Below are 25,115 nucleotides of genomic sequence, written 5' to 3'. Positions count from 1 at the left end.
TCAAAAAAGATGACTCTGGATTTGTCTTGTAATTGAGTGGTCTTTTGACATTATCTGCGCACTAGTTTTTCAAGAGCCCCACATATCAACGTCTTCTCTTCCCACATTCCCATTGATTTTGCAGTTCGCAAGCTGTCTCCTGGTTCTCATCATTGGCCGATTCGACTTCATAATGAGGCATGAGCAGCAGAATAAGGAGATTTCATCGTAGAAGTAACGAAGAGTGAAAAGATAGAAAAAGAGAAAAAGCCGCAGGATTAGACCCCACACGTCTTCCTTCCTTATTTGATCAGTTCAAACACCGAGCCTATATTGTAGGCAGCCATCTTCTTCTGTCCTCTTTTGTTTTGTCTGGACTTCGCATGGTATAAATAAATGGGCATTTTGGATATAGAAAGAAAGCAGTTGGCAATGGCTACCGCTAAGGTTGAGCTGATTCTTGCAACATTTCTATTTTGCGCAGCTTCGGTTGCAGCGGGAAGAGCAAGCTCCTACTCCAGGAGATCTTCAGCTGCTGTTGATGGTATCTGCAAGTCTCTGGTGGTCACCCAAGGCTATGCTTGTCAAGAACATACAGTTAATAAACTTATAATCACTTCATATCATACCCTTTTATATTACGTTCTCGTGGAATTTGATTGAACTTCTGATGTCATGGGTTTCAGGTGACGACGAAAGATGGTTACATTCTTGGCCTTCAGAGGATTCCAGCTTCACGGTCCGGCCGGTTGGCTTATAAGCCTCCAGTTCTTCTACAACATGGTCTCATGATGGTCAGTAGCTCTGAACTGACGATTCACAATAAGGACTTCAAAAAAAGAACTGAATGTCTGAATTTTCCATTTTCCTGTTTACGAGATAATATATAAGCAAAACACTTTTCCAGCAAAGACTTGACCACATCTCCTGCAGTAAATGTTTTACCGTCTGTGATGCACCTGAACCACCAGTATCACAAGCACCTGGCACATGCCAGAAATTTTCTTAGATCATGTATCAATGGGTTTTGGACGTATATGAGACGTGTATTTGTTACTGGTGGATTTGGCATAAGAAAGGGCAATCTTGAGTCTTACAACCTCCTTATTTGCTTAGATGAACTGACAGAGACACTGCTTTTCAATGACATTTGACAGGATGCTGTGACATGGTTGATGAACCTGCCAGATGAGTCACTGGCATTCATATTGGCAGATGCCGGGTACGATGTATGGCTATCCAACTCTCGTGGAACTCAATCCAGCCTCCAGCACACGTCCCTCAGTCCTAGTGATCCGGTTCGCGAGTCACTTCCTAAAATTTTCTACTATTAATTCCACTTTTTGCAATGGACAGGCTTTTTTAATTTCCCCACTTCTTCGTTAAAAGAAAACGGACTCTCCTCAGTCTTGAGCACATCAGAGGCCCAGAATCTAAATAGTCGCCTTTTGAGAAATTGCTTAACTGAACTTCTTATTGAACCGCTTTCAATCGGTGAGACTAAGTAACATTTTAGTTTCTGTACTTCAGGCATACTGGGAGTGGTCCTGGGATGAATTAGTCACTTACGACATGCCCGCCATGCTTCAGCACGTGCGCAGTATCACTGGCCAGAATATGCACTATGTTGGGCATTCTTTGGTGAATGAATCTCGCTTGATCTTCACATCAAGTTCATGGCAATAAAAAATCTTCACCGTGTTGCTGAAGAAACATAATTCGATGGTAAATTTGATTTCAGGGAACTTTGATTGCGCTGGCTGCTTTCTCGCACAAGGAATTAGTGAACAAGCTAAGATCGGCTGTTCTGCTTAGCCCGATCGCCTATTTGAATCAAATGCCCTCCCCGCTTGCAAGAGCTGCTGCTCAGATCTTCCTAGCTGAAGTAAACTAATATCATCCTCTTTCCCTTTTTATAAAGAATAGAAATTTGTCAACGAAGAGTTACAATTTCAGCAGCAAGCTAACTAAACAATGGTCTGTTTTACCAGGACATTTACTGGTTAGGTCTCCATCAATTTATTCCTAAAGGGTAGGTATAATTCACAATCACAGGCCTATGTGATTGCAAAAATGCCCATGCCATGCATATAATTTAATTTCTTTCACCCTCTGGCTTAAAACCAGAATCACACACTCTGAAGCTAGACCCTAGTATCAATTTGACAGGGATGCTGTGAACAAGCTTATAAACGACATATGCAACATAACAGGCAATGACTGTTCAAACTTGATGTCCGGCTTCACAGGTAATCCCAGTTTTCGCGTCCACAACCTTCATTTAATGTTCTCACGTTGTAATTTTTCACTTTTCACTGACCACCGGTTGTGCACTGTTATATGTTGTAGGTCAGAATTGTTGCTTAAATTCTTCCAGGTCAGATATTTTCCTTAATCACGAACCGCAATCAACTGCAACAAAGAACATGATCCACTTGGCCCAGAGTAAGTCTCATTGATTCTTCAGATATCGTCTCATGGCTACAGACATAGTTAAACCATTTTCCTATGCGATCTCTGTACTTGAGCAGTGATCAGGACGGGAACCATAGCGATGTTTGATTATGGCAATGAAGACAATAATATGAACCACTATGGCCAGCCAACTCCTCCAGTATATAACATGACGAAAATCCCGAATAATCTCCCTCTCTACCTTAGTTATGGAGGGAAAGACCTGCTTGCCGATCCTAATGACGTGAAAGTCTTGCTTGGTTGCCTCAAGGATCATGATGGGGACAAGTTGGTGATCCAGTACAGGGAAGACTACGCTCATGCCGATTTTGTCTTTGGCGTGAATGCGAATCAGATCATATATGAGCCTGTAATGGCCTTCTTCCGCCTTCACTGAGCGTGGAACAGAACTATGTATACAAATATAGGATAGAAGTTAGCCTTCTCTCTGCCTATGAATTATCAGCAAGGTGAGTGCAGACAACAATGTTGTATCGAGTACCACCAGGAAAAGAAATATAAAAAGAGTGCACACTGCGTTTAAAACAGGTCTACTGCAAATCTAGGACATGCACGTCCCATTTAATATGATGTTATTTGAGTAGTACGAAGTAATGTCTCCTAATTTTCTGCAATCTTCTGAACATCATTCAACAACAGGAAATCATTTCTTCAATCCCTTATTTCTAGGCAGAATTGTCGCGGACCACTTTCGACGCATAGGTTTTGTCGTTATCAGAAGCTGCACTACATGAACTGCGACTGACAAATCAGTAGCACGAGTAAGTTAAAGATAAATGTTATGCCTGAGAGAGAAGTGACTCTGGGCTGCAACACAGGCATTCCATGATTGGATCCTGCGCAGTGGATTGGCCTTGAAGGTGAAGCTAAGGAGTCTGAATGACTGGATTGGCCTCTAAAACTTTCGACTTTTTTCGCATGTTTGATGTTCCTCAGCGTTTTCCAGGGTCTCTCTTTTGTTCCTTCTTGGACATTTTTTCACATGTTCGATGTTCCTCAACGTTTTCCTGGGTCTCTCTTCTGTTCCTTCTTGGACATTTTTTTGCATGTTTGATGTTCCTCAGCGTTTTCCCGGGTCTCTCTCTCTCTGGCGATTGATATTTTGGTTTCTCTGAGTAGAGTTGAAATTTCTCTTAACGCAATTTACCATCATATTAGTAACTCGTAAGGGTCTGACACTAGGGATGAAGGCATTTTTAAGCATACATCCGTAGTTCTACTTTTCAACCCCCCAGCTGCCTTGCGCATGATAATTGTAAGTTTTTCGAATTGCGAATTTGGGCACATGCTCGCATGTGCACACACCTAAACGAATACCTTAGACATTTACACGTGCACGCATGGTTGCGATAGTCCATAATTATGTGCCAGCGGACGAGCACACACAAAATACTCAGATGCAAGGAATTGGTCGGTCTCACATGTCCTCTAAAGCAATGGTAACACTGTTGACATGTGACTCCAAAGCAATGGTAACACTGTTGACATGTGACTCCAAAGAAAGTGTAAGCAAATAAAAACCGCTGTTGTGGCGATCTCTATGTGCAGCCAGTAAAACAGTGAGCGGTTAGATAGTCACAAGGCAATTACTTATGTGTGAGCAGGAAGCTACAAGCATAATATTAATTCTTAAGTCAATGTACTGAATGCCCAGGAAAAAAAAAACACAGCAAATTTTAGCCAGGAGCATGCAAGAATGGGGCAGCACACAGCAACAGATTGGTGGACAATGCCTGTAGATGTCATAAGATTACATTAAATAAATACATCCAAAAATTGTTGATCAACAGAATCCACTGATGAGATGGATCTCAAAATCCTAGATAAACATTGATCGATCCTCTATCAACAACTCGGAAAGTTGGGCCCATATATATAATAATTTACAACGGAGTGGCCCTAGAAAAATCCCTCCAGACTCGAGAAGTATGCCTTTTTCTTCCCTCGAACTCCCTCAAGAGAATGTCGAAAAAAGAAAATCTAGCCAAAAGAAAGAAAGAAAGAACGAAAGAAGAAAATTTACACCACAAGTTAATCCTGGATTAGCTTCTACCAGGAAGGAACGCTGTTAAGTAAGTTGCTAAAGATGAACCTGTAGCCGAAAAGAAGACTGCTCATTCCTTTCTTTCAGTTGTTGGATCTTCAAAACAGATGGATGCGATCATTTAACAAATTTTAGAAGCTGGAATTTTCGATCCTCCGTAGGCATTCTTTTCTTAGAGGTGAATCGGTAAATATAGCTTTGATGAAATCCTTGATCTGCAAATATGTCACCATAAAGCATATTAGGAGAGCTAAGAATAACAGGCAAAGAAGGAACTAACAAAAACAGGAGTACACATATGGCATGAAAAAATGAACAAAATCCAATTTGATGGTGAAAACCCACAGCTATTTCCCTTCCTGATCAAAGTACTTCTAACACCGAAACAGCACAACAGTTTAAAAAGAAGAGTTTGACGTAAAACAAAACAGTGAATTAACAAAAAACAAGCATACTGATTGCCTGAATATGCCATAAATAGTACCTCAGGCAATGTGAAACAACAAGTGACCAATTCACCACCTTCCCAAGCTGCTGTAATGGATCTCAAAGGCATATCCAACATCTCTGAGTTGTGCAAGAATGAAACGCAATAATCAGATTTGCAGTACAGAAGTTAGTCTCATGGATTTGAAGAAAATTTTGAGTATCTGTGGGAGAGCATGCCTGCCAGTTTACGAAGTTTACGGAGAGATGGCATAAAATCATCAAGGGAGCGTAAAGAGGAATCTTGTGACTTTCCCTCTTGGTCTATGGCATTCAGGGAGTGGAATAAATCAGACAGACTTTCCAGCATCAGGTATATAAGCCTCTGGAGCTGAAATGAGAATCCTGTGTTAGACCACTTCTGGCAGATAGCAGCAGAAACCAGCCAATGAGAACTTAAGTACCTGTAATGTTTCTTCTGCCGCCATGTCATCCAAAAACAGTATGTCCCGAGCGACCCTGGAAAAAACTGATTCCAGGACGAGACACATGCTCTTATGATAGATTGAAGGCAGCAAAAGGGGCTCCCATATGATGTGTACTTTTTCTAGAATGAAAACCACCTGATTAACAAGAATTAGATGCAAACCAGGGGTTAAAGACAGCATAAGCAGAAAAATAAAACCTGTAGCAAAAATACCTGGTCTATACTGAATTTAGCAGATTCAAACTGCTGCATTTGATGGGTATTCTGGAATCCATCTGCACTGTCTAAGGCCTGACAATAATCAATATTAGCAAAGAGTTGAAAAGTAAAGTTACTTCAAGAATAACAAAGGCAAATAACTTCTAGGATCTCAACTGCCACAAACAACTAAGGTGCATCTACATAGAAAGTCTTTACCTCTTTTAAATTGAAAATTACAAGTTGAATTTGTCTTTGCAACATTTCTTCTGCCTTCAAATGTAATCTTGGTGCCAAATGAACAAAAACAGCATGCTCCTTGATGGAATTTGGGAAGTCAGGCCGGTACTGTAACATCACATTTAAGGTGTACAATCTTATTAGAAGATCGTTAAGTAATTATAAAGCAGATTGTTGATATTCACAGAAAGAAGGAAACCACACCTTAGAAACCAACAAATTCATACGTGCCTACCTGGAATGCGAGGCCGAGTACTTCCTGAGCAAGATAAAGGAAGTCATTGTGCATGAGAACAGCAACCTGGTTGATGCCATCAAGATGCCTTTCTTGCTTCATAACCCAAAAGAGACTATCAAGATCACATCATATACAGAGACATATGTAGTAACATGAGGATACAGTTGAGTTTTTCGTCTTTATACTCTTATTGAATTACAATATAAATTATTACTCACTTCAGACAAGGGGGGGAAAGCAGCAATCTAGGGCATTCTATATCATCAGCCAAGAAAATTTTCTAGTGCAGACATCAAATTAAACTCTAGTATATATACAGCAATATCAAATATGAAAACCATATTTACACATATGCTGGTCACTTACCCTGACAGGAATAATAGCCTCGTAAAGAAGAATAGCATCCCTTGCAGCATGGTACAGTTCCAATGCAACTCTAGTGGACGATGAGCAAACATCCTGCATGAGGTCACAAGTCACAATCATCCTATTTTCTTTGTTTCTCTCTGTTCTATAAAATAAAACCATCATTTTGTGCCACTGGCACGCTTCATATAAAATGCTAGGCAACCAAAATGGAAGGTACAAAGAAGTGATGCTCTACAGATTAAGAATATGAACAGTAATGAAAGAACGATATCGTCTTATCAGGATAATCAACAAGCTTTATGATGTTCACTAAAAAACGTGAAAGTTTTCCATTACCAATCAAAGCATTTAGATACTGCAATTATAATTCTGCGGCAAAATATAGTTTTAAAGTAATAGAAGCCCACCTGTATACCTTCGCTTCTGCAGCATAAGTAATTAAAGTGCACTCTACCTAAGACATGGTGAGTTGATATTCTATGAAGAACTGGTCGTTTCAATAGTTCCACCACATAAAATGGAACTTCTTTTTTCTAGATTTGAACATATCTGTAATGCAAAATTTTACACAGCACAGTTTTTACTTACTCTCAGAGTATCATGCACCATCTTCATCAATCCAGAAGCAGCTTCAGAAACCAAACATTTCTCTGACAGAAAAAGTAAGTCAACAGCATGATCAGAAGGATCCTCAGTGATTTCAGCATCTTTTGGCGAATGACGTTTCCGAGTATATTCCTGCCAGGCAAAAGTCAGTGAAAAAGCTAACTAGTGGCAAATATGAAATATCTGTAACAAGTTTAAAAGACCTTACTTGTGGAACAGCAAAATCACAATTTAGAAGCAGCTTTCTGGTCCTTCCTAAGATTTCCTTTTTCTTCCTTGATGCAAAGTGAAGCTCAATATTTTGAGTGAAATTGCTCAATCTTTCATCCTTTTTATCAGAGGATGAAATAAGTCGTAAGTCCTTCAAGGCTGTCTCTAATCCAGTTGCCAGTTCAATGATCTTCTGAAAATTGGCAAGTTCAGAAGCATCTTCTGGAACAACCTGAAAATAGTAGTCTTAAGGATGTCAAAAGCCAGTTGACATGGTCTAAAATCTATATCTATGAGGCAGTGTCTATATTCATATACAGTGCCTGAACCTAAAAAGAGACAAGAGTCCACATCAATGTGCTCTGTAAAATTAGACAAAAAAAATCCTGAGAAGGAAGAGAATAAATTTTCAATTGACAATTCTTATAAAGTAAGCAATGACCACATAAGTTATAGTACAACATCATGGGAAGAACCCAGATACAGACTCTGTTCCCAATTATGAGGCACTTTATCAACCGGCAGAATTTGTGTTCCAAGCCACATCAAGTGAACTCTGGAAAGGGAGAACGTAACGTTTTATCAACTATGGGGATATCGGAGGTCCGGGTTTACCTACCTAAGGTGGATTTCTTCATCGTAAAAATGTTTTATCAGCTGAACAAATAATTCAGCAAGTGAAATGGCTAGGTGAAGCAGAGAATTTTCCTAGTTCCAATTTCACATAAGCAAAAACTCAGTGCAGCCAAGCACCTCACAATCTTACCAATATTACTGAATATAATACACATGCCATGATAGACAAAACATTTCAGAACTTCTATTGTTTCAAATCATGAGATTATTTCAAGCACAAACTCCGAATAACATCATATTTCTAGCACCCAAGCATGCATAGTTGGTGACTGTATCAAAGCCAATTTGATTGCTTAATGAACTAACCTTGGAGATGATGTTAATTATTATCAGCTCTGACATCCTTGGCCATGTCAATCTTCCAAAAGATTGAATCCATGAATCATTTTTGAAGCATATCCGTTCACAAATAAACGTAACAACCTCAATAATCTTGGAAAAGATCATCTCGCTATCCACAGTTCCAATCTGGAAGAATAATTGGTAAGTTCTTCACCAAAGAAGATTATTTTTGCAGTCAGAGAATGTGGCCCAATATATCACCTATAAGAAACGTTCATAATAATCACCTTCCGATCCGGAGACTGCACCATCTTCAAAAACGCCTCAGTCATTTTTCCCGACTCTTGTTTCAGTTCTTCTACAAAATCAATTGCCGAGCCAGAATTAATGACCGGTGTGATAACATACTTGATCATCAAATCAGCTACTCTAGCAAGTCCATAATCTAAAAGGCCGACCACCTAGAATAAACATGAACAATGTCAAAATGTGAATCTGAAGAAATGGTGTCTTGCCACCAAACCAACCAAAAACATTTAAGAAATAGATAGGAGTTTGCTATCTAACACAGGAGTTTGCAACCATACTCGAAAGTACTTCACCAATTTGCATTATTTTCACCTGAAGATTATAATGGGAAGTAGAACTGCATAAATTCTACTCAAGCATAAGCCCATGGGAGATTGATAAACTCACCTCCATTGACTCCAAAACTTCTTGGAAATCCACCCCAGCAATTCCTTCGACACTAAGCAGGTATTTCACCCGAATTCTGCGAGACTGCTGCTCGAATACGACTGCATTATCCACGAACCTCGAGAAAAGCTCTTGTATCTAGAAACCCAAATCCAAAATCTCTCAAAGGACAATCATGAACTGAAAAGATCACCAATTAAAAGCTTTTCAACGAAATAAAAGCACAAATTCGGGACCTCATTCCATTCCCCTATCAACCAATCTTGAACTAAAATGGGAAAAAGAAAAGAAAAGAATTCACCTCCTCAAAACACTCGTGCCACTGAGCCTTCAACAGCCCATACACCACAGGCTCTCTCCCCGCACCCTTTTCCTCCGCATCACAAACTCTAGCCGCCGACTTCAGCTTCCGAATCTCTTCCGCGGCGAACCTGATCCGCCCGCCCCTCAGCGCCTCCCTTGCCCCTCCGAACCTCTCGCTCAACCCCGAGACGGCCCTCACCAGCTCCAGCAGCTCCCTCTTCAGCCTCGCCTCCCGCGTCTTGACCTCGATCTCGGACACGGCCTCGCGAATCTGGGCGTCGACGGGGCCGTCGGAGACCAGCCGCAGGACGCCGTCCAGGTCGGCGGCGACCCCGTCGGCCCGGGAGACGGCGTCGGCGCAGAGGGAGAAGAGGGCGGAGAAGTCGGCGTGGTGGGAGAGGAGGTAGGACTGGACCTGCGACTTGATGCCGCGGGAGTGGGCGTCGAGCCTCTGGATGAGGAGGCGGAGGTCCGGGGCGGAGAGCGGGGACGTCGGGTCGCTCAGGTCGCCGGCGGAGAGGAGGTCGCGGACGTCGATCGTGTCGAACAGGGCGTCCATCTCCGTCGCGGACGGCGGATCGCTCGATCGGAGGGGCCTCGGTTCGGGCGAGAGGATCGCGACGGAGGGCAGAACGGAGGAGTTAGGAATCGAGGACGCGAATGGGCAAGGAAATTCCAGGGCGCGTGAAGGCTGGCGGCGGAGGAGGCTAACGTGCGCCGGCCGCGCGATGGGCCTGTCGGTTGTGGGCCTTGTGGAGTCGTGGTGCGTCTGGCCCAATGAGTTGCTCAAGCCCACTCGTTTTTTAAGAAATAATCTGGGGAGAAGGATAAAATTATTTTGAGTTAATACTACGAAAAACTCCAAACTGATACATCTATGATAAATTTTACCCTCAATTGTTTTCCATTAAATTTTACCTTCATATTACTAAGTTGAATAACATGTAATATTTTCCGGCTTTTATTTGTTTCCGTTAACTTTTACTTACCCTTCTTCTTTTTTTCTTTTTCTAAATGTCACTTATCCTTTGATAATTAAGGTTTACTATGGATTAAAATTTTCGGATAGCTAAGGAAAAAAAATCAATACATGAAAAGATAGCTTTAAAGTCAAATGTTGGTATACCCTACGAAGAAAAACGAGACCGGCGGGCACAAGCTTCAAGAACGAAATCAGTCATCTGTAATGATTCATGTCCAAAAGTGACTTAAAACATCTGCACAATCGTTACAACAAGTGAGAGAACATTTGACATTGGCAAAATGTTTCTTCTTCTTATAAGGCCTATTTTGGGCAAATAATCCTTAAACTAATCGAATCATCAGAACGTTTTGCCACTCAATTTGTTGCACTTTTTTAATAAATTGGATAACTTTGGACAACGATTGTCCGTTGTTGATCTACTCTGTTTATTAAAACAAGTTGGACCAAGTCTATTGACATTATCCTTTGAGGCGGGGAATCTCATGATTTACATCGATATTGCATAGCGAAAATTAAAACTTTTTCATAAAGTATTAGGGCAGAGAGGGACAACTAGTGAGAGTGAATTTTTATATTTTTTTAGAATTAGTCAAGGGTCTCATGCCCTTTACACAATATTCAGACCATGTCAATATTATTCCGCACCTCTCGCAATTCAAAGATCGAAATTGACAAGTAAACTAGCCTTGACTTATCGGCATAAGATAAGAATTCCTTCAGCTTCAAATTCGCTTTAGTTGAATTGGTTCAGCTAAATATCGAATGGTAAGAGCAATTCTAAAGCAAAGCCTAGCGGGTTTAAAAAAATCAATGCAAGGTCAAAAAGAGGATCTTGAATACCTCCCTTAGCCAAGGTTCTTTACTCAACAGATATATCATGAGTCACTTAAACATGGTGTAGAAAAATAATAAAAAATGAGGTGCATATGCATGATTCACCAAGCAGAACGAAATTTCATAACATGTGAATAATAATTGATCGTCACCGTAACACGATATATCCATCACGCAAAATACTCTATCATCTCCATCGACAGCAAATCTAGATGGCATCAATTTCCGAAGGACCAGATATTGACGCAATGGTTCGCCGCTATAAACTTTTTTTCGCAATTATCACTTATATAAAAAAATAAAAGTTACTCGTCCCCCTCGGCCTAGCTGTCCAGCCTTATCCTTCATGCCAGGACGGTCAAACTTTTCCGACCAGCCGCAGCAAAAGTAAAATCGGGAACCTTTCTCCAAATTTGACCACGTCTCCTCTCACGCACGCACGCACGCATACAGAGAAGAGACCACGAAATTCCTTTCCTTTTTTTTTCTTGGTCCTCTGCGGTTGAACGACGCTAGCTGCAGAATATTGACCGCTCCGCACTTGCATACCAAAACCAGAAACATCCACGTGTCGCCGCCACGCCACTCAACATCAAGATGCAGAATCCATGGAGTTCAAGAACATCCTCAGCTAGACGAGATTAGAAAGGAATTTGCAGCAGGAACTGCTCGATCCAGTCCCCCCCACCCCGTTCCTGTTAGCTTATGCTCGACCGATTCGCTCGAAAAGATCAATTAAGAACAGTGCAAATTGGCAAAAGATGAACGTTACATTACTCTTTGAGATTCAGAAGCTTAGCTCAAACCCAGTAATGGGCAAAAAGTTACACTAAGTGCCCCATTATGAATACGGTCATTTACAGGGAACAGAGAGAGAAAGATTGGAAACTACGAAGAAGTAGAACCAAAAAAATGAATCTTTTGCGAAATGGGTAGAAGAAGAAGATGACCTTACACCCTATTCCAAACGCCCCAAATTCTCTCTCCGATGAAACTGGCAATCTTTCTCACCGTCCCCCTCTCCGACCCGACCTCGCCGTCATCTTCGACACCGCCGCCGGCCGCCCCCGCCGCCTCCGCTTCATCGCCGCCGCCGCCGCCGCCGCCGCCGATCTCCTGCTCACCCAATTCGTCCTTCGCGGTTCTTTCTGCCGCGACTCTGTCCTCGCCGCAATCGGCAACTCTGTTCTGGCCCTTCCTCTGCTTCTTCTTCTTCGCGCCGGGGCTCTTCCCTCCGTTCCGGAACAGCCCCTCCTCGTACGCGTCGATGATCTCGTGTATCGCCTGGCGGTTCGGCGACGCGTCCCAGCGCGACCAGAAGCTCTTGTAGCACCGGAAGCAGCCGCACTGGAACTTCGGGGGGTGGTCCTCCTCGCCGGAGAAGACGGGCTGCTCCCCGTTCTTGCGGCCGGAGGGGCGCGCGCCAGAAGAAGCGTTGCCGCTGCTGTTGGAGCACGAGATGAGGTAGGCCAGGACTTCCCTGTCCTCGGCCGAGAGCGCCGCCGCGAGGGTCAGGATCGCCGCGGGGAGGAGGGCCAGCTGGTCGGCGACGGAGGACGGCGACGGGTGGACCTTGCCTTTCTTGTTGTAGAGCTTGGCCATGGAGGGTGGATGCGCTGTGGTTTCTTGACCGGATGGGTGGAGAATCTTCTCTGCTTTCTTGCAGAACGGGGTTAAGTTGAGAGGAGTTTTGAACTTTGAATGATGGTAGGTTTGAAAAGTCCCGAACCGGGTCGGGAATATAAGGAGAAGAAAGACACGCCCACGCGCCCCGTCTCGATCGCCTGTGCGAGAGTAAAGTATTATTATAGGAAAAGGTAATATTGCTCTAGGGTTTGTGAAATTAATTAGCTGACGGAATTTTTCCAAGAATTGTTTCACTAAAGGCACGGTCTTATTACAAATGCCATCAATGCACATTTGAGTAGATAAATGCTAGCAATACCATCAATGGTTATTGTGTCCATAATTAAATGGGGTTTTTGAAATAATATTTCGAAAAAGATCAAAAACCCATGATGGAAGCATGATTGAAGCATGCTTGCTTGTTGAAACTGCAATCCAAAGTTTGAACTTAAGGCCATATATTAGTATATGTTGTCAACCGCTTTTAAGTTTTTTTTCTCTAAAATGAATGGTTTATGCCATCAAAGTAGGAATGGCGAGTTTGGATAGTGATACTTTTTTTTTTTCATATATTGATTTAGTGTATTGACTCATATTATTTTTTGGTCTATTTGCCAGTTCTCTGTTTGTTACATCATTATTTGATCGAGTGTAAGATCTCGTTACATATGTGGAGGAGTTACACATAAACACATGCACATATGTATTATTTCGCATTTTTGAATATCTTGCACTTACGGGAAAATTATTTATCTAACAAACTTGATTATATAAAGCTTGCCAAAACTTCTCTATATGGAGGATACTATTCCCTCTTAGAGTCTTTTTGGCTTTTAAAGAGGGTCATCCTATAGGGCACCAAGGAGGGCCTTGGAGCCTTCATCAATTATTTTGCCCTCGGCTTGATCGCAAGACTCACTCATTGGGCGAGCTCAAGCTACATAAAGGCTACATTGAACCTCCTAAGGTTCATTCTGTCAAGTCACTCTTCTCTTTTTATTTAAACCTTTCATCCAAGAAGAATAAAAACAGAAAAACAAATAAAACTTCAAAGCTACTTTGCTAATTCAAAAGGAAAACTTTATAGTTTACAAATGTTGACCCAAATTAAAGTGATATATACGATGTGTAAGGCTAGACTTTTCGCCTCGAATGACAGGAAAAAGTCTTAATTTCAATCTCATTTATTTTTCTTGAAATCCCTTCCTTAGAAGTTTTGGACTTGCGTGGTTGTAGTAATTATGGAGTGGTCAAGAAGGGATGACTGGGATTTTCCTAATTGACATCGAGTTTGCCGCAACAGCATAGAAGCGAAAAAAAAAAAAAAAAAAGAGAGAGAAAGAAATAAAGAAAAAGCTCCAAAAGAATTGACCGGGTAAACAAAATGAAAAAGCCGGGGGCTTGTGAGCCACACGCGCTTCCAGCTGGGGTGGTGCTGAACACGGAATTACAGACTTCTGATTATATTACACCTTTTTATCTTTATTTACTTTATTTCCGGACGAAAATGACATCACACGGTTCGAACATAGACCGCCGTGTTCCGCGGGGCGCGGGGGTGTCAACCACCAAATCGCAGTTCCCAAAAAACCTTTTCGAAAATCATGCTCTTTCGCGTTGGGGCCATTTACGAGGACCCGTTTTCCCCACCCCGGCATCCACGTCAAAACAGCCGATAAACTATACATAAAATCTAGAGAATCACCGGCCACCGCACATTGGTGATACGTGTACGACGAATGTAACTCGTCGATAATTGAGTAAAGCTCCTCATTTGAATCGCCCATGCTCATTTGACTGTTTCTGAATCATAGCTTCGCGACAACCTATTGAATTGAATTTGTTCGCATTGCTTGTATGACGTCTCAGGCCAGTGACTAAGGGTGCGTTTGGATGGGCATTTAAAAAGCCCATCCAAGCCTCAAAGCCCTTTCACCCTAAAAATAGGGTGTTTGGTAACCTCCTTGAAGGAGCTTTAAATGAAAGTCTCCCATTGAAAATCTTTTGAAAACAATTTTTTTCTATCTAAACTATCCTCATTAATTTTCATATTTCCGTTATTACCCTTATATATATTTATTTTTAAACGAAAAAGGAGTGACCCTTCACTTAGGACCGGCGGCAAAGGGCAAGGCCGCCGGTGAGTCGATCGACTGGCCGGCGAGGTTGGGCGACCGGCGAGGTCGCCCGAGGTCGAGGCGACCGACCCGAGGGTCGCGTGACCCAGCGAGGGCCGTCGGAGGTCGCAGGCCCCTGGGTCGAGCGACCTCGCAAGACCCGGGCGAGGGGCCTGCGGCTGCGACCCAGGTCGCGTGACCCTCGCCGAGGGTCGACCCGACCTCGGGCGACCTCCGGCGGCCCCACGACCAGGCCGGGTCGCACGACCCTCGACCTCGGAGGCCACGGCCCGACCCTTCGTCGGTCGGCGAAGGGTTTAGCGAATTTTCAAAAAAAAAAAAAAAAAAGAAAAATAATACCCATCAAAGCCCCTTGTGAAAGTTTTTAACCAAAACACATTCAACTTAAAGTTCATTTGCAAATTTTTTTACCAAACAAACCGCATTTTCTTCAAGTAGCTTTGAGCTTTCAAAGATTTGCATTGGACTCAAAGCCCATTGCAAATCTTGAACCAAACGCAGCCTAAATTGGCTTAGAGAAAACCCTCCCTTCAGAGAAACTTCTGGTGCGGAGAGCCTAGTTGCTTTGATTTTTTTTTTCTAGGCCTTGATTTCCTTCTTTCTTCTCTTCCGGTCTAATTTGGGAGTCTTATTTCGCCTCGTTTTGGTATATTCTTTTGCTCATTGTTATTGTTTTTCTTTCTCGTCGTTGTGAATAAATCTACTTGCCGCTACAAATTTTGTGAGAACATCATCACAAATCTAGCCAGCAGGATGCTTGACACATAATTCTTCATTCTTCGACTTCTCTAAGATCTGACGGAAGCTCTCCTCTCTCAATTTAGGTGTAGATTTAGAGTTTTTCTCTCTCAATCTAATCTAGGTCTAGGAGTTTCTTAAAAGCATTTGATTTGTGGTGGTTCAACATGTTATTTTTGTTGTTGTCTCCATATGGCGATGGTATTGAGGATGCTGAATCTAGGCGCACATTACAAGCGGTAGTTTCTATAGGGAAAAATCTCAACGTGGGCCCATCATTGATGATTCTAGTGATCGATTGTTGATTGTTTTTGGATGTTATAATAAATTTGGTCTCTTGAGATGAGAGTGTGCTTAGAGCTGCAAATAGTACTCTTTTGTTTTTTTGAGTTTTGTCCTGTTTTGTAACCCTTTTGGGATTTGCTTTGAAGTTTTTTAATGTTTTTCTCATGCTTGATAATGATAAATGACTGAAAATTTCTTTTGACCGAAAAAGAAAAAGAAAAAAAGGAAGGCCAGTAACTCTGATAGGAAACAACAGCTCTTAATTCAAGACTCCATCGCCGTCACCCTCTTTTGGTAATATAGACATACAGAGCGATTTCCGAAGATAAATACATGGTGAGATATAAAAAATATAATCAAGAGGATTTTCTAATCCTTATCAAATCCAAATATACCAAACTTCATATGACTAAACTCTTATTGGCGGCTTCACTAAAATAATATTCAAAACATAGGAAAGAGGTGAAATTAATGAGTAAAAGCTCGCAAACGTATAATTTTACTGCCAAGCATTACACCCCTTAGCTCTCATGCTAGTACTTACACTATCCACAAGATCACGTAGACATAGTCACTGAGAGCATGTAGACTCTACAAGAAGACATAGGTCGTATTATACGTAGACTAGACAATATTGTATTGTATACGGATCCGTAGGCAGCGGGGCAGCGATCAAAGGAACCTAGCCAAGACGGTCCTCATGACATAATCAGCGACAATGCGGCTGGTCTTCTCAGTGGGATGGAAAGCGTCCCAGAACACGTACTTGTTCGCGTCCTGGCACGTGAATGGGTTTTCTCGCTGGCACGCGTATCCCATCTCGAACAGTCCAGTCGCGCAGCACGCGACCGACACAGACTCGAACCCTACAAACATCCAAGAACATGGGGAAGTCGTGTCGGAACAGCAGAACGAACACAACATAAAACTTACTCTACTCGCATCCTAAATGAGATGAAGATTCGAAATCAGTTTGAGCTTTTCTAGACCAGGATCACGCGATATTGTCTATACTTATATCGAGACCTTGTTCGTGTAGAATTAGAATTCCCCCCTAGTCGATGACGAAAGATGATATAAGTATCAACCTAGCACAAGAGATACATTAAAAACAGCATGCCAACACAGTACATCTTTATCGGCCATAAAAAGAAAAACATGGTACATCTTTAGGTCCCATCCTCACCACTTGTGTCCCGTGAATTGTTTTTAATGCCGGGTTCGTGTGTGTCCCAACGAATCTCCCACAGCAGGGAAGAAGGACGAGATGAGTAGTCGGCGGCTTTTATTAGATTTTCATAGAAAAATTAGAGAAAAAGTCATAAACCGATTGTAATTATGTCCATTAATCCTAAATATTTTTTAATTGTGTCAATTTAGTTCATTCAACCAATTTTGACTGGCCGACGCTAACGTAAACGCCGATCTAGACAAGGCCTAGGGGCCATGGGCAAGGCAGCTTCTCCCAAATATGGGTGGTGAGGCCACCTTCGCCCTAGGTTGGGGAGGCCATGGTGAGGCTAGTCTTGCCCAAATCTGGGTGAGGCTTGGGCGAGGGCTTGTGAGCCTCCTTGAAACTAGGGAAAAAAAGAGAATAAGAAATTGAAATAAAATAAAATATTATTAAAAATTATTTATGTTAAGACGAATTGAATTGGTACAATATGTTTAGAATCGAATTGATAAAAAAAGAGTTTAGAACTGAATTGATGCAATTACAATAGGTTTAAATTTTATTTTATTTTATTTTATTTTTTTGTAATTCTCCTTATTTTTTAGTCTACTCAGTCAACCTTAAACGAATTCTTTTTCTTAAAACCTGAGTAATGCTTTTTATGGCACACGACAGCCTGCCCGAGATGCTGACTACACGAAATAATACGTAGATATACGAAGGATGGAGCTGATTATAGAGGACTCACCATAGGAAGCGGGCTTCCGAAGGATGTGCATCATGATGTAATACGGGTTAGAGAACACCAGGTTGATCCCCGGGAGCTCCGAGCTCAGCCTCCCCACCATGCCCTTCAGCTTCGCGTTGAACTCCAAGGCCACGTCGTTGTAGCTATCCACGCACTGGTTCTGCTCCATCACGTTCGTCGTCCTCTCGAGTGGCAGGCACCCCATCGGTGGCAAGCCCCCCAGCGATATCTTGCGCGCCCCGAGGCCGTAGAGGTCCCTCACGAACTTCTCCGCGATCCCGATGAGGAAGTCCTCGTACTTTGTCACGGTGAACTGCGAGCGGCGGTCCGGCAACGTGTAGTAGTTCTCGAGGAAGTCGTTCGTGCCCATGCTGATCATGTAGAGCGCCTCGGTAAGCACTTGGTTCGCGGAGCTCGGTCCGAGGTACGATCTTAGCTTTTCTTGGTATTCCTTGTAGTACTCGAGTTCCTTCCACAGGGGTATCACAGACTTGCAAAGCAAACATGAACATATGATTACGATAACGTCACTTCGAAAAAACGCTTAGCCTAATATCTTGAAATTGCAGTTCTTCGTTGTCTGAAATAATAGGGTTGAAAAAGAAGAAGAAAAAAGGTCTCTCAAGATGCTTCGATCTAGCCACATATGGTATCTTAAGAAGAGAGACTCACGAGCACGTCGGATGTCGCGTTGTCATAACCCGTCCCCGCAGAGGCAAAGGTCACTCCGGTGGCGAAATCCGATATTTCATAAGCCGTGTCCAAGTACGCGGGAATGCTCGGCTTGATCTTGAAGGCCTCCGCAATGAAATCCGATGTGATCCTCCCATTCGAGAACCTCCCGGTCGGCTTTTTGCCGTCAAAGTCCCGGCCATAGGGCTCGAAGTTGCTCCTGGCGATCGTTGGGATGTAGTTGTTGTTCCCTGCGTCGACCGTGGAATCTCCAAACACGATTATCGCCGGGACTTCGGCGCTTGCTGTCGTGACCAAACAGAGGAGATGCAGGAACAGCGCGGCGCCGTACTTGACGAGGGCCATTTCTCGTTAATAATTTCTGCTGTGTATGGTGCTCGAGGGGAGATTGGAGGGCGTCGTGTCGAGGGGGCTTGTCATAAATAAGAGATGCCGGGCGGGATTTTTAGTTGGAGGAGGTCGTTGAAATTGTCAAATGTGGACCGGTTGGATTGTACTTGGCATGAATTATTGGTCGGGCCTGAGAGAGTTTGATTTTGTGCTAAAGTGGCACGTCATTTTGGGGGATGTTTCTAGGGTTTGTCCGGACACCGAAATGATATAAAGAAGAAGAGCAGCTGTGCATCATCAAATCCAACAAGAAAAGGCAAGGCTGGTTTTAGGACCCCCATCGAACAGTTTCATCAGCGATCAAACATCATCGTATTTACTCTTCGAGTAAAGAATGAGGCCATTGATGCAGAAATCAACCTCATCAAGTCGCGAAAGGAACTACTCATGCGTGTTTGACAAAAAATGCACTCTCCTGATACTTTTTCAATGCGACGATCCAACGATGGGCGTCGTCAAGGTTATTTAATGACTCGCAATTATGAAAGTGGAAAAACCATAGAAGACAAAGTGACTTGCCCAACCGCTCTACCGAAAGAGAACATTAACATTGGCCTCAAAGTCCACAAAAAGATATCTGGAGCAAGATAACTGGAGCGAGAGCGAGAGCGAGAGAGAGAGACAGAGAGACAGAGAGACAGAGGAGACTTAATGACATCAACATGTAGTTGCAACCGCCCAAGATAGCGAAACACTTGAAAAGAAAAAACTCCAAATGTAATTGAGAGGGGAAAAGTGTCAAAAAGAAAAGTCCTAAACCTTTTTGTATTTATGCAAATTTAATCCTAAACCTTTTATTGGTGTCAATTTTTTCCTAAATCCTTTGATTTGGTGCCAATTTAGTCATTCTAGCTAATTTTGATGGGATTTTATTGGTTAGACACCGGTCAACTGACATGGCATAGCCGGTGCTAACGTGAATAACTTTTAATAATATTTAAAAAAATTTCGAATTTCGAATTTATTTTTTTTTTCCTTCTTCTCCTCGTTCCTCTAGCCGGTCGCCGGACCTTGGCGATGGTTGATGAGATCAACCTCAACCTCATCGGCCTCTGGTAAGCCTCACTAGTGGCCAGGAGAGGCTCAACCCCGTCGGATCTAGCAAGGTCATGCCTCACTAGCCCAACGCAAGCCGCCATGGCCTGGGCAGCCTTGAGCTAGCCTCGCCCATGGCCAATGAGGCTTGACCCTCACCAAATCCGGCGAGGGCGAGCCTCATCACCTAGTGTGAGCAACCCTTGCAACCTTTGGCGAGGGCTCTAGCCTCGCTAGTGGCGGCAAGGTCCACCTTGACCTCGTTGGGTGTCGCCTTTGGCTTATTGCCAAGGTCTAGTGATCGGCCGATGGAAGGGAGAGGAGAAGAAAAAAGAAAAAGAAAAGGAAAAATAAAATAAAATAAAACATAAAAATCGAAAAATATTAAAATATTATTATAAGTTGTCTGGGTCAATGCCAATCGTGTCATGTTAGCCGATCTACGTTCAGTCAATAAAATTAGCCGGGAATGACTAAATTGGCACCAAGTAAAAATACTTAATATTAAAGTGGTACCAATAAAAGGTTCAAAACTAAATTAACACAAATACAAAAGGTTTATAGTTTTTTTTTTACACTTTTCCCTAATTGAGAGCATTGAAAGTTTTCCACCAAAAAAGGAGGTCCCTTGATTTGGCCATCAATGGTGTTGGAAATATGTTTGCAACTCCGCACTGTTTACCGTGATTAAAGCCGAAAGTGATAACAAATTAATAATGACGACCAAGTCAATATATATATATATATATATATAATCTTTACAAGTAAAATTGATTGGTGTAAGGTATAGCTAACTAAATCTCCTTAAGTTGATTAGTTTCTGCAAACGGTGTTAAGTAGCTTTACGAATTATGCCTTCCAAGATACAACACTACAAACCTATTTGAATTAACATTATGCAAATAGGACTCCATCGAATAATTCTCAAATCAGCACAATCGAAGAAGATTGAAGTGAAGAGATGTGAGGTTTTTCTTCTTCTTGTTCTAGTTCAAATGAAGAACAGTTCGTATCAATTTATGGAGATTGAGAAGTCATGTACTAAAGAGATATATTAACTCAAGAGATGCATGTATTCAAGAGATACATGAACTCAAGAGATACAAGAACTCAAGAAATAAATGAATTAAAAATATATGAGAAAAGTACAATTTTTTTTTAAACATATTGCATTGATATCAAATAGCAAAAATAATATTCAAAACAACATAGGAAAGATGTGAAATTAATAAGTAAAAGCTCGCACCGTATAATTCTACTACAAAGCATTACGCCCAATAGCGCTCGCGCGAGTACTTACATTATACACAAGATCACGTAGACATAGTCACTGAGAGCATGTAGACTCTACAAAATGACAAAGACCGTATTACACGTAGACCATACGATATGGTATTGTATATGGATCCGCAGGTAGCGGGGCAGCGATCAAACGAATCTAGCCAAGACTGTCCTCATGACGTAATCGGCGACGATGCGGCTGGTCCTCTCGGTGGGATGGAAAGCGTCCCAGAACACGTACTTGTTCGCGTCCTGGCACGTGAAAGGGTTGTTTTGCTGGCACGCGTATCCCATCTCGAACAATCCCGTCGAACAGCACGCGACCGACGTAGACTCGAACCCTACAAACATCCAAGAACGTGGGGAAATCATGTCGGAACAACAGAACTAACACGATGTAAAAATTTTACTCTATTCGTATCCTAAATGAGATGAAGATTCGAAATCAGTTTGAGCTTTTCTAGACCAAGATCATGCGATATTGTCTATACTTATATCGAGACCTTGTTCGTGTAAACGTCTTAGAATCCCTCCGGAGTCGATGTCTACCTAGCACAAGAGCCACGCCATACATTAAAAACCAGCATGCCTACATGGTACATCTCTAGGTCCCATCCTCACCACTCGTATCCCGTGACTTGTTTTAATGCCGGATTCATGTGGGTCCCTACGAATCTCCTACCGGCAGGGAAGAAGGATGAGATGAATAGTCAGCAGCCTTTATTAGATTTTTAGGGGAAAATTACCACAAAAAAAAGAAAGTCTCAAATCTATTGTAATTATGTCAATTCCATTCTAAAATAATTTAGTTCATCCGGCCAATTTTAGCCAGTTAATACTAATATGAACGTTGATCTAGGCGAGGCCTAGGGACCGTGAGCAAGGTGGCTTTGCCTAGATCTAGGTGGTGAGGACGCCTTCGCCCAAGGCTTGGGAGACCATGGCGAGGCTGGCAAGCCTTCTTGGCACAATGGGGAAAAAAAGGGAAAAGAAGGAAGAAAGGAAAAAAGAATAAAAAATTTAAAATAAATAAATTATTATTGAAAATTATTCACGTTAGCGTCAGCCGAGATGAATTGAATTGACACAATCACAAAATGTTTAGAATTGAATTGACAAAAAAAAAAATTTAGTACTGGATTTACATAATTAAAATAGATAAATGACTTTTTTTAGTAATATTCCGCTTTTGAGTCTATTCAATCAAGCTTAAACGAATTCTTTTTCTTGAAACGTGAGTAGTGCTTTTTATGGCACACGCCAGCCTGCCCGAGATGCTGACTACACGAAATAATACGTAGATATACGAAGGATGGAGCTGATTAAAAGAGGACTCACCGTAGGAAGCGGGCCTCCGAAGGATGTGCATCGTGATGTAATACGGGTTAGAGAACACCAGGTTGATCCCCTTGAGCTCCGAGCTCAGCCTCCCCACCATGCCCTTCAGCTTGCCGTTGAACTCCAAGGCCACGTCGTTGTAATTATCCACGCACTGGTTCTGCTCCATCACGTTCGTTGTCCTCTCGAGTGGCAGGCACCCCATCGGCGGCAAGCCCCCGAACGATATCTTGCGCGCCCCGAGGCCGTAGAGGTCCCTCACGAACTTCTCCGCAATCCCGATGAGGAAGTCCTCGTACTGTGTCACAGAGAACTGCGAGCGGCGGCCCGGCATCGTGTAGTAGTTCTCGAGGAAGTCGTTCGTGCCGATGCTGATCATGTAGAGCGCCTCACCGAGCACCTGGTTCGCGGAGCTCGGCCCGAGGTACGATCTTAGCTTCTTTTGGTAGTCCTTGTAGTACTCAATTTCCTTCCACAGGGGTATCACAGACTTGCAAACCAAACATAAACATGTGATTATGATAATGTCACTTTGAAAAAATGCTTAACCTAATATATTGGAATTGCAGTTCTTCGTTGTCTGAAATAATAGGGACAAAAAGAAGAAGAAAAAAGCTCTCTCAAGGTCATTTCCTTAGGTATAATTCATTCATTCCACTAAACAGATGGGTCGATCTAGCCACACATGGTATCTTAAGAAGAGAGACTCACGAGCACATCGGATGTCGCGTTGTCATAACCCGTCCCCGCAGAGGCAAAGGTCACTCCGGTGGCGAAATCCGATATTTTATAATCCGGGTCCAAGTACGCGGGAATGCTCGGCTTGATCTTGAAGGCCTCCGCAATGAAATCCGTCGTGATCCTCCCATTTGAGAACCTCCCGGTCGGCTTTTTGCCGTAAAAGTCCCGGCCGTAGGGCTCGAAGTTGCTCCTGAGGATCGTAGAGATGTGGTTGTTGTTCCCCGCATCGACTGTGGAATCTCCGAACACAATTATCGCGGGGACTTTGGCGCTTGCTGTCGTTACCAAACAGAGGAGATGCAGGAAGAGCGCGATTCCGTACTTGACGAGGGCCATTTCTCGTTTCTTCGTCTTGCTGTGTATGGTGCTCGGGGGGTGATTGGAGGGTGCCTTGTCGAGGGGGCTTGTCATAAATAAGAGATGCTGGGCAGGGTTTTTAGGTGGAGGAGGTCGTTGAAATTGTAAATGTGGACCGGTTGGATTGCACTTGGCATAATTTAATGTTGGGCCTTGATTTTGTGCTAAGTGGCACGTCATTTTGGAGGCTGTTTTTTAGGGTTTGTTCAGACACCGAAATGATATAAAGAAGAAGAGTAGGTATGCATAAATTAAATCCAACAGAAACGCAAGGCTGGTTTTAGGACCACCATTGAACAATTTCTTCGGCGATCAATGCTCGGTTTAAGATCTGATACATCATCGTATTTACTGTTCGAGTAAAGATTAAAACTGCAACTCTCTCGTTCTCTCTTTTATCCTGATCTTAGATGATTCTAATGGTGTCAACACATAGCTCAAATCCATCATCCGTGGCACAGCATTCGCAGTTCCATTGTGCATTTTTCAGTACAGTTTCATTCGACCCCAGTTCGTTTTAGCTTGTACAAAGCAAAAGAGTAGAAAGAATGAGGCCATTGATGAAGAAATCAACCTCATCAATGCGACGATCCAACGACGGGCGTCCTCAAGATCATTTAATGACTGGCAATTATGAAAGTGGAAAACTATGGAAGACAAAGTGACTTGCCCAATTACTCCACCGAAAGAGAACATTAACATTGACTTCAAAGTCCACAAAAAGATATCTGGAGCAAGATAATTGGAGGAGCGAGAGAGAGAGAGAGAGAGAGAGGAGACTTAATGGCATCAACAGGTGGTTGCAACTGCCCAAGATAGCGAAACACCTGGAAGGAAAAAAACTTCAATGTAATTGAGAGCATTGAAAGTTTTCCATCAGAAAAGGAGGTGCCTTTATTTGGCCATTAATGGTGTTGGAAATATGTTCGCAACTCCGCACCGTTTGTTGTGATCAGCTAAAGTAGACAGAAATAATAAATCCGAAAGCGATAACGAATTAATAATAATGATTAAGTCAATGTGTATATAATCTTTACAAGTAAAATTGAAATCTTCTTAAATTAATTAGTTTCCGCCAACGGTGCTATGTAGATTCACGAATTATACCTTTCAAGATACAACACCGTGAATCCATTTGAATTGACATGAACTAAAGAGATTTATGACTTGAAGGGCTACATCCAATTTTTCTTTTTTCTTTTTTGGTTATAGGGCTACATCAATTGAAAAGACGTTTCGCTCATTTTTGTTGATCTATTAACCCACCATAATCACAAATGGAGCTTCCTTTATTATGTGAAAAATAAATGAGCTGTGATTACATTATGTTTCGAGCTTATATGAGTGTATGAAACCCAACTGGATTAGAGAATAGGATGTAGAATGGTTTTTTTTAAAACAAATCCATTTGTTTGGAAAGAAATCCCAAATTCACTTTCCTATTTGGTTTTATTTATAGGGCTTATTCACCTTCCTTCTGGGATGTCAAAATGGGTCCATGACTTATTTTCTGATTCATATTTTAAATAAGTGGATTGTATGTGGGTTATAAATATAAAAACC

At 42.3% G+C, this 25,115-nt stretch overlaps 5 protein-coding genes across 6 annotated transcripts; 1 reads left to right on the top strand and 4 right to left on the bottom strand.

The window, feature by feature from the left end:
* Positions 1–229: 229 nt before the first annotated feature.
* Positions 230–2,992, top strand: LOC104454759 (triacylglycerol lipase 2). Its single transcript, XM_010069664.3, has 9 exons — positions 230–576; positions 666–773; positions 1,137–1,277; positions 1,510–1,620; positions 1,721–1,864; positions 1,971–2,011; positions 2,149–2,228; positions 2,329–2,424; positions 2,511–2,992. Exons 1-9 carry the CDS (start codon positions 376–378, stop codon positions 2,828–2,830), a joined length of 1,242 nt encoding a protein of 413 aa, XP_010067966.2. The 5' UTR covers positions 230–375; the 3' UTR covers positions 2,831–2,992.
* Positions 2,993–4,173: 1,181 nt separating this feature from the next.
* LOC104435010 (centromere/kinetochore protein zw10 homolog) lies at positions 4,174–9,853 on the bottom strand. Of its 2 annotated transcripts, XM_010047848.3 has the most exons (14): positions 9,188–9,748; positions 8,887–9,024; positions 8,478–8,651; positions 8,215–8,376; positions 7,271–7,504; positions 7,045–7,194; positions 6,454–6,546; positions 6,085–6,180; positions 5,829–5,957; positions 5,625–5,702; positions 5,389–5,547; positions 5,165–5,315; positions 4,983–5,065; positions 4,174–4,713 (listed from the first exon to the last, which is right to left on the bottom strand). In XM_010047848.3, the coding sequence occupies exons 1-14, from the start codon at positions 9,746–9,748 to the stop codon at positions 4,630–4,632; spliced, it is 2,292 nt and encodes a 763-aa protein (XP_010046150.1). In that variant the 3' UTR covers positions 4,174–4,629. The 2 variants fall into 2 exon arrangements, with proteins under 2 accessions (XP_010046150.1, XP_039171739.1); XM_039315805.1 differs by lacking the exons at positions 4,174–4,713; positions 4,983–5,065 and having other exon boundaries at positions 5,166–5,315; positions 5,389–5,531; positions 9,188–9,853.
* Positions 9,854–11,759: 1,906 nt separating this feature from the next.
* LOC104435000 lies at positions 11,760–12,731 on the bottom strand. The gene has a single exon (XM_010047837.3). It carries the CDS (start codon positions 12,608–12,610, stop codon positions 11,960–11,962), a length of 651 nt encoding a protein of 216 aa, XP_010046139.2. The 5' UTR covers positions 12,611–12,731; the 3' UTR covers positions 11,760–11,959.
* Positions 12,732–16,111: 3,380 nt separating this feature from the next.
* LOC120285950 (GDSL esterase/lipase At2g04570-like) lies at positions 16,112–19,004 on the bottom strand. Its single transcript, XM_010047828.3, has 3 exons — positions 18,390–19,004; positions 17,718–18,207; positions 16,112–16,661 (listed from the first exon to the last, which is right to left on the bottom strand). Exons 1-3 carry the CDS (start codon positions 18,753–18,755, stop codon positions 16,468–16,470), a joined length of 1,050 nt encoding a protein of 349 aa, XP_010046130.3. The 5' UTR covers positions 18,756–19,004; the 3' UTR covers positions 16,112–16,467.
* Positions 19,005–21,032: 2,028 nt separating this feature from the next.
* LOC104434978 (GDSL esterase/lipase At2g04570) lies at positions 21,033–23,719 on the bottom strand. The gene is made up of 3 exons (XM_010047820.3): positions 23,166–23,719; positions 22,455–22,944; positions 21,033–21,457 (listed from the first exon to the last, which is right to left on the bottom strand). The coding sequence occupies exons 1-3, from the start codon at positions 23,604–23,606 to the stop codon at positions 21,264–21,266; spliced, it is 1,125 nt and encodes a 374-aa protein (XP_010046122.1). The 5' UTR covers positions 23,607–23,719; the 3' UTR covers positions 21,033–21,263.
* Positions 23,720–25,115: the final 1,396 nt, after the last annotated feature.

This window comes from Eucalyptus grandis, chromosome 1 (genome assembly GCF_016545825.1).
Source record: "Eucalyptus grandis isolate ANBG69807.140 chromosome 1, ASM1654582v1, whole genome shotgun sequence".
In the NCBI taxonomy this organism is placed as follows: Eukaryota; Viridiplantae; Streptophyta; class Magnoliopsida; order Myrtales; family Myrtaceae; genus Eucalyptus; species Eucalyptus grandis.
Note: the sequence above shows the minus strand (reverse complement) of the source record. Positions and strands in the feature narration are given on the sequence as shown.

Excerpts from the sequence above, each read along its gene's own strand:
- LOC104454759 (XM_010069664.3), top strand. The coding sequence starts at position 376 with ATGGGCATTTTGGATATAGAAAGAAAGCAGTTGGCAATGGCTACCGCT. Across the intron at positions 774-1,136 it reads TACAACATGGTCTCATGATG|GATGCTGTGACATGGTTGAT; the intron begins GTCAGTAGCTCT and ends GACATTTGACAG. Across the intron at positions 2,229-2,328 it reads CTTGATGTCCGGCTTCACAG|GTCAGAATTGTTGCTTAAAT; the intron begins GTAATCCCAGTT and ends TATATGTTGTAG.
- LOC104435010 (XM_010047848.3), bottom strand. The coding sequence starts at position 9,748 with ATGGACGCCCTGTTCGACACGATCGACGTCCGCGACCTCCTCTCCGCC. Across the intron at positions 5,958-6,084 it reads TACTCGGCCTCGCATTCCAG|TACCGGCCTGACTTCCCAAA; the intron begins GTAGGCACGTAT and ends GTGATGTTACAG. Across the intron at positions 5,066-5,164 it reads TAAACTTCGTAAACTGGCAG|AGATGTTGGATATGCCTTTG; the intron begins GCATGCTCTCCC and ends TGCACAACTCAG.
- LOC104435000 (XM_010047837.3), bottom strand. The coding sequence starts at position 12,610 with ATGGCCAAGCTCTACAACAAGAAAGGCAAGGTCCACCCGTCGCCGTCC.
- LOC120285950 (XM_010047828.3), bottom strand. The coding sequence starts at position 18,755 with ATGGCCCTCGTCAAGTACGGCGCCGCGCTGTTCCTGCATCTCCTCTGT. Across the intron at positions 18,208-18,389 it reads ACGCGACATCCGACGTGCTC|TCTGTGATACCCCTGTGGAA; the intron begins GTGAGTCTCTCT and ends TTGCTTTGCAAG. Across the intron at positions 16,662-17,717 it reads TCGGAAGCCCGCTTCCTATG|GGTTCGAGTCTGTGTCGGTC; the intron begins GTGAGTCCTCTA and ends GGATGTTTGTAG.
- LOC104434978 (XM_010047820.3), bottom strand. The coding sequence starts at position 23,606 with ATGACAAGCCCCCTCGACAAGGCACCCTCCAATCACCCCCCGAGCACC. Across the intron at positions 22,945-23,165 it reads ACGCGACATCCGATGTGCTC|TCTGTGATACCCCTGTGGAA; the intron begins GTGAGTCTCTCT and ends TTGGTTTGCAAG. Across the intron at positions 21,458-22,454 it reads TCGGAGGCCCGCTTCCTACG|GGTTCGAGTCTACGTCGGTC; the intron begins GTGAGTCCTCTT and ends GGATGTTTGTAG.